This window comes from Exophiala mesophila (genome assembly GCF_000836275.1).
Source record: "Exophiala mesophila strain CBS 40295 unplaced genomic scaffold supercont1.2, whole genome shotgun sequence".
NCBI lineage: Eukaryota > Fungi > Ascomycota > Eurotiomycetes > Chaetothyriales > Herpotrichiellaceae > Exophiala > Exophiala mesophila.
This window is the reverse complement of record NW_015622505.1, coordinates 791105-803585: the sequence shown is the minus strand read 5'-3', so window position 1 is coordinate 803585 and position 12481 is coordinate 791105. Positions and strand designations below refer to the sequence as shown.

At 49.5% G+C, this 12481-nt stretch overlaps 4 protein-coding genes across 4 annotated transcripts; 3 read left to right on the top strand and 1 right to left on the bottom strand.

The window, feature by feature from the left end:
- Nucleotides 1–1013: 1013 nt before the first annotated feature.
- On the top strand, nucleotides 1014–1970 carry PV10_02202 (uncharacterized protein; the record flags this gene model as incomplete). Its single annotated transcript, XM_016366491.1, has 1 exon — nucleotides 1014–1970. The coding sequence occupies one exon, from the start codon at nucleotides 1014–1016 to the stop codon at nucleotides 1968–1970; it is 957 nt and encodes a 318-aa protein (XP_016226009.1).
- A 285-nt stretch (nucleotides 1971–2255) lies between these two features.
- Nucleotides 2256–3500, top strand: PV10_02201 (uncharacterized protein; the record flags this gene model as incomplete). The annotated part of the gene is made up of 1 exon (XM_016366490.1): nucleotides 2256–3500. One exon carries the CDS (start codon nucleotides 2256–2258, stop codon nucleotides 3498–3500), a length of 1245 nt encoding a protein of 414 aa, XP_016226008.1.
- Nucleotides 3501–4245: 745 nt separating this feature from the next.
- Nucleotides 4246–7988, top strand: PV10_02199 (uncharacterized protein). The gene has a single exon (XM_016366488.1). It carries the CDS (start codon nucleotides 4730–4732, stop codon nucleotides 5867–5869), a length of 1140 nt encoding a protein of 379 aa, XP_016226006.1. The 5' UTR covers nucleotides 4246–4729; the 3' UTR covers nucleotides 5870–7988.
- PV10_02200 (uncharacterized protein) lies at nucleotides 6317–7855 on the bottom strand. The gene has a single exon (XM_016366489.1). It carries the CDS (start codon nucleotides 7502–7504, stop codon nucleotides 6578–6580), a length of 927 nt encoding a protein of 308 aa, XP_016226007.1. The 5' UTR covers nucleotides 7505–7855; the 3' UTR covers nucleotides 6317–6577.
- Nucleotides 7989–12481: the final 4493 nt, after the last annotated feature.

Genomic DNA, 12481 nt, shown 5'->3' with positions numbered 1-12481 from the left:
GAGCCATGCCCCTGTCGCTCCCCATGTAGTCCCCATTCTTATCATTAATAAGCACTCTTTTTCCATCACGTACCTGCCAAGGGATGCTCAAAGTTCTGGAGCCAGGCGGGAGACTTACGGAGTACGGAGTAGTCTGTCCTTTCCTCGGCGATTGCCTATTACCTCCCTATAAGCTAACGCTCCTGACACGTCCATGGTGACAACGGACCAAATGCCGGACGATGAATTGCAGTTGCAGTTTCAGCACAAGGTAGGTTCCTTGTATCTAGGTACCTACCTAACTTCCTAACGTAATTCCCCCATTACAGCTCGACATTGGCAGCTACACACCCTAGGTATTTAATATTAACCCCGATATGTCCATTCTTACCCTTTTATCACCGGCCTTCACGTCGTCAGGACTTCTTCTATCGTCCCTTGTAAGCACGGATATTACCGTATTAAGTCTCGGCCGAGATGACGGGACAACCAACACGCCGGTAGTTACAACTGGCTGTACTCTTCCTGGTCTAGAGATTACCCCGACATGATCCAGCTCTCACTTCACCATCGACCGCCGACCACTCACATCTCCTTCTCCTGGTTCTAATGCACGCTTGTAGTGGCCCTATCGGTAGTTGGGACTAATGTGCGAGTTTTTGGACTTGGGAGTAAGTGATCCCCTCCCCTGGAGCCTTCTTGGAGCCAGGGCTTGTGGGAGGAATGAGTAGCGCCTGAAACACTCTTTTACGGTGACGTGATGCTGGAGCTATCTTTATCCGTGTCAGTGGACAGTGCACAAAGGAAGGAATTACAAATTATGTACCCCTCATCACGATATTGTGTAATTATGTACCCCTCCATCACGATATTTTGCTTTACATATGCAGATATATAAAAGCCCTCGTGAAGAATAAACTTTCATCTGAACATCTCAACTTGCCTAAAAGCTTTTACCCCTAGCTCTAGCCAACAGGCTGCTTCTTCGCCCGTGCTCTACATCCCAGACCCCTTCCTCAATCACATTGTACAAAATGTCCTCGAGCGAACTCCAGGTAGTCTTTGGCGGAGGCCCTTTTGGCAACTATGAGCCATTCATCACCACCGAAGGTATTCAGCGTGCCTTCTCCATCCTCAAGAAGCATGGTGTCACCAGACTTGATACTGCCCAAATATATGGACAGTCCGAAACAGTCCTGGGGGCCAATCACGCCGGTGACTCTTTCACACTTGATACCAAATGGGCTGCCGGGTTCCAACCTGGCAGCGCCAAACACGATAACATCGTTGCCTCGGCCAAGGAGAGCATTCGAAAGTTGGGGGTCAAGCAGGTCGATATCTTCTACCTCCATAGCCCCGACGTCGACACGCCAGACGAGGAGACCCTGGCTGGCATCCAAGAGGTTTATAAGCTCGGTCTCTTCAAGCGACTTGGACTGAGTAATTACACGGCAGCACACGTGGAAAAAATGTACAATTTGGCCAAAGAGAAGGGCTACGTCCTTCCGTCGGTATACCAGGGCAACTACAACCCCGTAGCTCGAAGACAAGACACGGAACTCTTCCCCACGCTTCGCAAGCTGAATATGTCCTTTTTCGCCTACAGCCCTCTTGCCGGCGGCTTTTTGACCAAGACAGCTCAGCAGATTAAGGACGGCGCAGGTCGCTTTGGCGATGCTCTGGGTGGTCTGTACAAGAGCCTGTACGCAAGACCTTCTTACATTAAAGCCTTAGAGAAATGGGAGCAAATCGCCAAGCAGGAGGGAATCCCACGTGCTGAGCTGGCCTATCGATGGGTCGTCTACCACAGCCAGCTGAACAAGGATCTGGGGGATGCCATCATCTTTGGCGCTCGTGACTTTGATCAACTGGAGGAGACGTTAGTCAGCGTCAGGAAAGGAAAACTGAGCGAAGCAGCTCTGAAAGGCATCAATGAGGTTTGGGAAGAAATCAAGCACGAGGCACCCCTGGACAACTATCACAAGCAGTAGAGGTCATGAGACATGAATGATATTACTCGTACGATTCCTATTATTGCATTCGAGTATTAGTGATAAGTGGCCTAAATATCTTTGAATTTTTGTAATGGCAATAATAAAAACATCTGGCCTACAGAATGCACTCGATGAAACACCAGTCCACAGTAGTCCGCTACTCTGAAGCATTACTCTTTTCTGCGTGTCTCGTCGCGAAATCAAGGTAAACTTCCGTTGCGCAGCTAGACTGTCAAAGTCTTTGTGTGAAGCCCAGGCTATCAGGTGCAATCGGTCAGTGATATGGTTCTGGAATTGCATGTATGGGGCCCAGCATTTGGTTTGCCTTCGATTGATCCGCAATGCGCGGCCGCCATTTCCTACTGTCGCCAATCCCTCCCGCGTGACGGTTGGACCTTGATCCCATCCAACGACACTCACGTCAGCCCACTCGTACAACTTCCTGCACTATGCCACGATCAAACATGGGTGGCCGGTTTCAGCAATATTGTGGCTTACCTCGATGAGATCTCCAGCGGCGAATGGAACCTCGATCGGAATCTAAACGACCTTCAACGTGCAGACCTTGTTGCCTATTCATCCTTCATCGAGTCACGAGCCCAACCCCTCCTCGACCTCAGTCTCTATGTGAGCAGTGACAACTATCTAACTGTCACCCGTCAGGCTCTTGGAGACATCCTTGCCTGGCCAGACAATTGGACGCTGCCTCATCAACTTCGTGACCAGGCGAAAAAAAGATCAGAACACCTCGGCTTGAGTAGTTTGGATGTCGACACAGCTCAAGATGACCAGACCAGAGACTCTGGGCTGACAGCACATATCCCTAAATCTCTCCGAAAACCTAACCAGACAGTCAGTTCTTTGCTGGGTCGCAACGTTCAAAAGACAAAATTCCGACTCGATGCTGTGACGGCCGACCTTTTCGAACCGCTCGCCGATCTCCTGGACCAGAAGAAATGGCTTCTCGGAGACAGTATCAGCAGCTTGGACTGTCTGGCAATTGGATACCTGTCTCTATTACAGCAACCTCAACTTCCTCAGGGTTGGGCTAGGAATGCGCTGATGACCCGCTATACAAACCTGGGTCAATGGACACAACTGCAGTGTTCTCAAATCCTAGGGCCAGCCGTCGACATTGCATTAGTACTGGGGCAAAAGGATGACCCTTCTTCCGCAAAGTCGTGGCTGCCTTGGGAACCACCTCGCCAGAGAACGGTGCAGCAGACTCTGCACGCAGTTGCGGATCAGTGCATCAGCGCCATCCCAGGACTAGGGACTCGTTACCGAATATCCGAAATCCCTCACTTACAGAATGGCCAAGGTTACATAAGAGAAAAGCAGGTCTATCTCGCCAAGGGCCAACAACATCGGGAATTGTACATTAATGTTTTGTCATCGAGCATTGCGACGGCAAGTGTTTTGGGATGGCTTCTGTGGAAAGGGCTTTTGATCATTCCTCGTCATATGCCTCGACAGCCACGTGGTCCCAAATTTGGAGAGGCCGGCTCCATCCTCGGCTTGGGATAGGTGTGCCTTTTTCCCATCATTGTTGGTCACCGCCAGTTGTTGTGAGCAAACTGGTGATAGGTTTCAAACCTTGAATGGTCTTACGAGTCACAGTCACAGATGGTGTGTGAAGATGACGAATGGTATGGGGTGGCTTCTATTGACCACTCATGGGCTAAATGTCGAATCAATCACCTCAACACTGGTCACACACGTCTGCCAGTCTCTGCAAAGACGCTCAAATGGATGCTGCTATCGAAACTGAGGACCTTAAGCAATGCCAAGCATCTACAGCCTTGCATGGATTAGCTTAGCTAAGCCTTGCCATGAGAATGCTTCTATTGGATCCAGACAGCAGCATTCTGTTTAGATTGGATGTCGACAACGAAAACTGTAAATTAAAGTATATTGCCGAGTTGGCGATCGAACGTGCACGAAAAATTGACGTTACGGAGTACTCATTGAATTGAGGATAAAAGAAAGTATGGAGTAGATAGAGACTACTAGAAAGACCCGTCGTTAGTCATGGTCAGTCGTCCTGATTCGTCAATGGAGAAAAGAGCCAATGACAGCATTCGGGTTTGTGCGAATCCCAGACAACTGCCGGCATTTTCATTGGCCGATAACCCAGCATCCACTAATCTCCACCACGCCCGTTGCAGACTCATCTTAAGGTCCTCAGAATTTAGGATCGACTAGAGATCAGATCAACGGAGACTTTATTGCTGCTGCAACACAGACACACAGGTCAAAGAGTGCCCATGGCCGGGATTTCACTATCATGGATCCCATGTGGCCGACAACGTCAGGGCCTTGCAACACAAATCTTCACTTGTCCACATTCACACTGTCCCACCTCATATCTTCACGCTGTGTCCTTCATCACCATTCATGTCTCATGTCCTCCTCTAGATCTCGAACCATAGACACCGTTCAAAGTTTTCTTGTCCCACTCTAAGTAGTCCATGTAACCCACGAGAAAACCAACCAGATTGAGAGGTCCAGTGCCTTGCACTCTCAGGTCGACACACTACCGACCAACTCTAGTCTTCTTCAGCAGGATCCTTGTCATCTCCATTTACTAAGGTCCTCAAGATCAAGCCTCGATCAAGCACCTCTCAGGAGGAGCAAGCTTTTTTCACCTGAGATCTTGCTACATACTTAAATCTCACTCTCCGCCACTTGGCCCAAGCCTTGCTGAGAAAACTTGTCACACTCAAAACTACCCTTCCCAACCTTCTCCATTCATCATGGCGAATCTAGAATCTCTTGTCCAGTTGATAGCTCGACAAGAGGAAGCCGAGCCAGCACCCGCCTGTGCCACCGGCAATGACTATGATGGTCGCATGGGTCTGCGGATAGCCGCCCTCTTCATCATCTGGGTCACATCCTCGATAGGCGCCACCTTCCCCGTCTTTGCCAATCGACACAAGGGCCTGCGCATTCCCGAATGGGTGTTCTTCATCTGCAAATATTTCGGTTCTGGCGTCATCATCGCAACCGCCTTCATCCATCTCCTCTCGCCTGCGGAAGATGCTCTGACCAATGAATGTCTCACCGGAATCATAACCGAATATTCCTGGGTGGAGGGCATCATTCTCATCACCATCATCGTTTTGTTCTTCGTTGAGCTCATGGTGATGAGATATGGCAGTTTCGGCGGTGGACATGACCATGGCCATGCTCACAGCCACGCCACCGACACTGCGGTGGATGACAACGAGATGGACTCGGTCACTCCTGCAGAACAGTACAAAGATACACCCAACGACGCCGCCGAGCCCTCTGCCGTCAGAAAACAGAGCGAGAGTACCCACATACCCGGACAAGATCACCTCGGCCATTCGCAGGAACACAACGACATTGAGGAGGCCCACGACCTCTCCAGCCTCGAAGACTACAAAGCTCAAATGACAGCCATCTTTGTTTTGGAGTTTGGCATCATCTTCCACAGTGTCTTTATTGGCTTGACCTTGGCCGTCGCTGGCGAGGAGTTCGACACCCTATTCATCGTTCTCATCTTCCACCAGACCTTTGAAGGTCTCGGTCTAGGCTCGCGGCTCGCCGTTACCCCGTGGCCCAAGAACCGCCGATGGACACCATATATCCTCGGATTAGCCTACGGCTTGAGCACACCCATCGCTATCGCCATTGGTCTCGGTGTCCGAAAAACATACCCTCCCGAGTCGCAAACCACGCTGATTGTCAATGGCATTTTCGACTCCATATCAGCCGGTATCTTGATCTACACCGGTCTGGTCGAGTTGATGGCACATGAGTTCATGTTCAGTCGATCCATGCGACGAGCCCCGACACGGACCGTCCTGTTTGCATTCTTCACGATGTGTCTTGGCGCAGGACTGATGGCTTTGCTCGGTAAATGGGCTTAGTTGGCCGGTCTTTTAGACTGGCTTTCTGGAACCATGAGAGTATGATTACGACATGGCGTTGGAAAAGACTGGAACTTGTCTAAATCGGACTGGCATTTTGGTATCCAGCACAGAGACCTCGTGTTACAGTCTCTCACAAAAGCTGGCGTATTGAACAGCTTCGCCTTTTACACGGCGCCTCGAGTGTAGCAATAGAAATCGAGATTTACTTAGCTCAAAATGTGAAGCCCCGTCGCTTGCTTATGCACCTGATCCAAGTTTCCCCTAAGGCTTCTCTTCTCCATCGCAAAAAACAAGAAAAAATTGAAATCTCCAACAATAGATAACAGATGGACACTGAAACACAACGAGAAAAGCCTAAGAACGAGAAATCCTCTAGCACAACGAATGAACTTTTTTCTCTTTTCACAGATAACAGGGAGAAAATATGAAACCGGTCATCAAAAATTGTTTACGAAACACATAAATTGACTCGATATCAAGAACAATGTACTAGGTACTTTTAAAAAGATTCCCCATGACTTTTTTTCCTTCCACCGGCAGGAAAATGAGAAACATACATACTTTTCGAAGTTGGCTTTTGGCTTTTTGGCTTTTGGCTCGTGGTAGGGACATTTTACGCAGGTATATACATTGATATGTCAGGGGATAGGACAAAGGGGGATGGAGGGGTTTTAAAGATGTTTCTTTTGGGAGGGGGAACCATGGTCATGAGCTCTCGCCAGCCATGATTCCAAACAATCGTACGTTGTCGACTTTGCATCGTTGGGATCGATCTCCTGTATCACAGCCCAAATCGTTCATGATCTGGGCTGCAGCGCCGTCCATGCCTGCGGTATGCATCCCTCGCATGCTGGCGATGATTAGTGCTGCTTCTTCACACGGCGTGCTGTTGGGACTCGTTCGTCCTTGTTGCGGATGTGTCGAGGGGTATCGTTGTGAAGATTCCAGTTTCGATGATGACGATGATGATGACATCGACTGTTGTGGTCGCCAGGGATCGTTGGCATGGTGCTGACTGGACGCGCCGCTATGGTAGGATGACACGGCGCTGGATGAGTCTTCATAGGTGACGGGTGTGGTGGCCGTCGACAGTAGAATCGAAGCGGCCTCTTGCTCGTCAAATGATGACATGTCGTGCGACGTTCGGCGTCGCTGGCGCTCGTGTTGCGACTCCTTGTATATTTGCTCGTCTGGTGGCGAGGGATATTGGTTGCTATCGTCGGCAGACTCGGGTTTGACGGCCCCTGGGTATTGATAATGGTGCACTTGTCGTTTGTTTAGGGCGGCCGCGTTGGGACTCGGTGCACGCCAAACAACTCGACCACCTTGGTCACCTTTGACGATACCCTCCACGTGGCCTTCGTCGTTCAAAATCTCCACCACACCTTGACGGGTTAAAGCTTCTTCTAAGCAGCGCACGTGTTCTCGCAACACCGCCAGCTCGTCCTTAAGCATGTGGTTCTCCTCAGCTACCTGTCGCGCTGCATTCTGTACCTCAGCCGTGGCATGCACGCCGCGCTGCTCGTGTTCGCGGATCTTGTTTTCCAAGCTCGTAATGTATTCCTGCTTGCGCGCCCGCGACGCTCGCTGATTGAGCGTGTTGCGATTCGGCGTTTCTGACAAGAGAGGCATTAGGGTGAACTTTGGGACGTGTTATTGGCCAGGTGTTGATTCTTCTCTGAAGCTTCGTGAGGATCGAATGTGTGTGCAGCGACTGCGAACGAGGGTTGGCTACCGAGTGGAGCTCGGTTCTCTGCTAACAAATCACAACAGGACAAGCTCTAGATGAAAGAGTCATTTGATTTGAACGAGTGAGATATGTCCGCGACTTGTGCAGGTTGCGGCTTTTGTGTCAGGTGCTGTGAGAAGAGGTGTGACAGGAAGGTCAGCATTGGAGAAGAGGAGAGCAAAGGTTGTCGTGGAGCAACCCAAGCAGAGCGGCGCAAAATTGAGAAAAAATTGGTTATTGTGATGACATTGCTCACCTGTCATTGGTTGCTAGATGTGTCACCACATTTGCGCCATTGGCTGAGATTTGACAAGGCTGAGACCATCAGGCTGAACTCTCCCCGTCGATTGAAGTATTTGCAGAGACTGTCTTGACTTAATAAGGTAGATCAATCTAGTTTCAATTGAGAATAAAACTTCGTTGTTGGTTGAGTACATTTGGACATATATAGGAATCGCTCGACCTAATTAATTCACTTGTTGATATAAAACCCCCTGCAAGTTTCCCCCTCCACCGATCACGTGATTGAATCACTCAATCTCAAATAGATTTCTTGTTGTGGTGAGCAAGCCCGTTACTTCTGCCATATGCAAGGGCAGCTTTGAGAATATTCAAGAAAACTTCCACCTCGTCTATGTTCCTGGGCTGATATATAATCATGTATCCCAGTGGAGCTATGGTCCCAGCCACCCGATGTCTCTCACCCCAGCCCTTGGACAAGACCTCCTTCGCATCGCCCAAGGAGAGCAGGATATGACCTGAGATATCACTGTCGTGCATGTGTGCGAGCTCTCTACGAGCATATGCAAGAGGATTCGGAAGATCGTATGCGTCCTTGAGAAACATGGCTTTCCCACGTCTTTCCAACACCGAAGTCCGCCATTCTACCACATCGCTGTTGTCCGCGACGAGGTCCTCAAAGGCCTGTAGGTATGCCTGTGGTCGAATCAGCAAGGTCATCATAAGGGGATTTCCATCCATTAATTACCTTCTTTAACTCCGGGTCGAGATATTCCCCCGCATTCTTTTCTCTCTGAGGAGCGCAGTAATGGATCGCTCTGGAGCGCGGACCAGGTCTGACGAACAGAGGAGTGGGCAGCCATGACTTCTGTGCGTTGATCTGCTCTTGTTTGGTTGCCTTATCCCAGTTCGGTGAATAGCGGTCTGGCCGCTCATACAGATCCATGCCCATGGTATCTCTTCTTCCGTACCGGAATGTAAGCCATAGATTGAGGAAGTAGCCGAACAGGTTGTAAGGTAGGCCACCGCGGCCCATTTTTAGCCATCCTTGATACTCTTCGATGAATCTGGCGGTGAAGTAGCCAGTCGCTGGTAAGGCTACTAGTGTAGCTGCCTTTGTCCAGTTTGTATCTCGACCCGCTTGGGCCAAGAACGATGAAAGGAAATTCAAACTTTTATCCATCGTGAAGTAATGGTTGGTGACAATCAATTGTCTCCAGGACCGCGATGCATGGCCTTAAGAGCAGAGAAGACAAGAATTGTCTACTAGGATGTAAGTCAAGACCTCACGAAGAACCAATGTTGTAGATGTTTCTTCCGTAAATCACGCGTTGATACCCGGTACCCCGGTTGGGGCGGGAGTCTGCCGCAACGCCCTCCAGGACTCCCCGACAGTGTGCAGCTTTGAAATGGATTTTTCATTGCATCAAGTCCTTGAAGGACGGCCCACCGATGGCTTCTTTTACGAGGTAGCAGTTTACAAATAATGATGGGCAAGTCTGCCGCCACTTCTCTTTCCTCCCCGGCAGTGCCGATCATCGATATACTCAAGATAAACCAGTGGTGCGACCACATTCAGTATCGAAGCGCGCTATACACTGGAGTCCACTAGTTATCGAAACCCAGAAAACATTGCCACAATGTCAAATTCTAGTTCATTCTCCATGTCTACAGATAAATCTACACCGGGAAGCTATGGGCCTTCTGAGACGGCTCTGGTCCTTCTCGATTTCCACAGCCGATTTGTCAACAAAGCTGGTGGTCCTGGCGCACCGGCGGCTCTACAAGTAGCCAGTCAACTAAGAAGCTGGGCCAATTCGAAAGGGATTCAAGTCATCAACTGCCTGCTTGACATCAGCCAATCTCCATCCCCCACTTTCAAGGGGGTGGAGAGGTACGGTGGCGTGATTGAACTCATGAGGAGCCCAGATGGAGGAGCTGAAGTGCCTGCTACATTGCTTGAAGGGTCTATTGATTATGCGACCTTCACGAGGAAGCCCGGCACCGGGTCGGCATTCTGCTCACCAGGCTTTCACGAGTTTTTGAAGGCCAAGGGCATTAAATCGTTGATCCTGATGGGATTACCAACTTCAGGAGCCGTTGCACGAACGGCCTTTGCTGCCGGTGACGCCGATCTTGTCGTATCCATTGTCTCGGATGCTTGTACGGATCCGCAACAGGATGTGCACGGCTTGATGCTGGAAAGTGTGCTCGGAGGTAGATGCTGGGTGACAACGTCTACAATCCTTCAAGCAGAATTTGGAAGCCCGTGAGTAGGAAAGACTGCCCTTCGTCTCTTTGAAACGTTGGTTGAAGCATCTATTTCTACGAAATAAAAGCTCACAGCATTTGAAGTCGAGCTCAACGTAGCTATATTTTCCTTTCGCTCGTGAAGTCAGTGGTAGCATTCATGTACAGTATGTGTCCGTAGGTTCTATCTCCGGGAGAGCCATGTTCATTTGGCATACATTGCGTATGTACTTTGCCACTACTTTGATGTCACCGCTGCCGCCCTCAATACCTCGTCCATTCTGTCTGATGCGGATTTGACGTCAATGTTCAAATCATGGAACCAGAGCCAGTTGAATCGTCCCCTTTGCAATCTTGGCAGGATATTTTCCATGTCAGTCTTTGCTTCTGGATGCTGAAAATGAAGCATCAACCCCACTTCTGCTGCTTGTTCAAGTTGCTTCTGGGCGCGTGGTCGCCGAACCGAGTCGTAACCTTCAAATGCTGCTCGAAGGTACGGACCCAACGGCGCGTCCTTTTGTGTAACCGAGAACATTTTGGCCAACAAATTCGATAGAACCAAGGCATCCTCCAACCCCTGCGCTGCACCAGCAGCCTGGAATGGAAGTGAAGCATGGGCGCTATCGCCCAAGAGAACGACCCGGTCGCGGAAGTATGTCGATGTGTATCGATGATGGAAAAATCCCCATCGGACGGGCTCAGCGAGGCTCAGGAGTTTGAAAAAGCGCTTGTCCACTCCACGCCCTTCGAAGTCAGCCATCATCGATTCACGAGTTACCCTCTCCGTCACAGCTTTTTTCAACAGCCATGGCCGGTCTGCATCATTCACGCAGAGAAGGAAATTGAATTCCTAACAGGACAAAATGTTAGCTTTGAATCACCTGAATTCATAACGAATCAATCTTTGGGCAGCATACCGATCCACCGGATATACGATAAGTCACGCAGCTGCGCTTGTCTCCAAAGTAGAATTTGGCTACATCTGTAAGATCCCCAAGGATGTTCTCTGCCTCGCCAATAGGTATGACCCCGCGATAACAATACGAGTCAGCATACACCGGATCAACTTGAGAAGGATACAATGGTCCAAGCACATGTTGTCTGACAGTACTCTTGATTCCATCGGCACCGAAAAGAGCACTGGTTTCGACGACCCCGCCGTCGGCAAATGTCAGGACAACCTTATCGGGGTGCTGTTCAATATCTGTCAAAGTTTTGCCGAACTTGACGGCCTCGATTGGAATATAGCTGGTCATTATGTCAAGTAAAGCTTTCCGGTGTGCCTAAAAGATTTAGTATAGGAGGGTTCAAATAAAGGAGGCGGATTTGTAACGAACAGCCCTGCGAGTGTAGTCTGGGTGGCCCCAGGACGAGTTGCCATACCACTTCTCTTTGAGACCTATAGAAAAACAATGGGTAAGTCTTTGCCCCTGGTATATATGTAGGGAACTGAATCTCAACATACCAAGTCCTTCATTAAGTAGAAGACCTTCAAAAAAGACGTGCTGGGCATCCGCGGGCTTGTTGCCAACACAGACAGCTTCATACTGTGAACGAAATCCTTCCTCGATTAGATCCATTGCCTGCAGTCCATTTGGTCCGAAACCTATGCCGGCTCTTCTTAGAGTTAGAGAGGCGTTTTGTTAACGAGAGTATGGAATCGACTGGTGCTCACCCAACCACGGAATATTGCTTTGCCTCTTCATAAAGCGTATACGGCACTCCCTTCTTGTTCAAAGCCATGGCCAAGGCCAGGCCCGCGATCCCTGCGCCTACATTGAATCTGTTTTAGTGAATGAAGTTGAGTTGACGACTGTGCCCTTACCAACAATTGAGACATGCAGGTCTTTGATGGTATTTCCAGCCATAATTTGCGTTTGGCAGTCAGCCTAGTGTCTAAGTATGGGAATCTGATTGATCTGTAAAAGTTCCAGAGACCTTGACAGCACAATAACATAGGTATGTACAATCTTGGGGTTGCCGGGGATGATCGGATGTGTTCGGCCGGCTGAAGTCTCTAACATCGGATCCTCGTACGGTTCATAGGCTATGTAAAACAAGTATGCATCAGCTGAGCTCATATTCGATACTGCAAATGTCTCACATATAGGTTCTCAGTGGAGAGGTTACCGATTCGAAGAAGAATCCATGATGTCTTGATCATTCGATATGAAGTCGTTGTCTCTAATTCGGATGTTCAGCCGATATGATCAATTGCTGCAGCAGAATGTTTGGATGCGATAGAAGCCATACAGTTCAATAGGAGGGAGAGATTGACAACACTTCACGCCAGAATCACAGGAGACATGATCCCAGGAGATTTCTTTACGACATGACCGCATTTCGTGCCTTTCGAAGGCGACATCATGTCTCGAAATTCCAATTAGGTC

What these genes read in the sequence shown, in the direction of transcription:
- PV10_02199 (XM_016366488.1), top strand. Translation starts at nt 4,730, where the DNA reads ATGGCGAATCTAGAATCTCTTGTCCAGTTGATAGCTCGACAAGAGGAA.
- PV10_02200 (XM_016366489.1), bottom strand. Translation starts at nt 7,504, where the DNA reads ATGCCTCTCTTGTCAGAAACGCCGAATCGCAACACGCTCAATCAGCGA.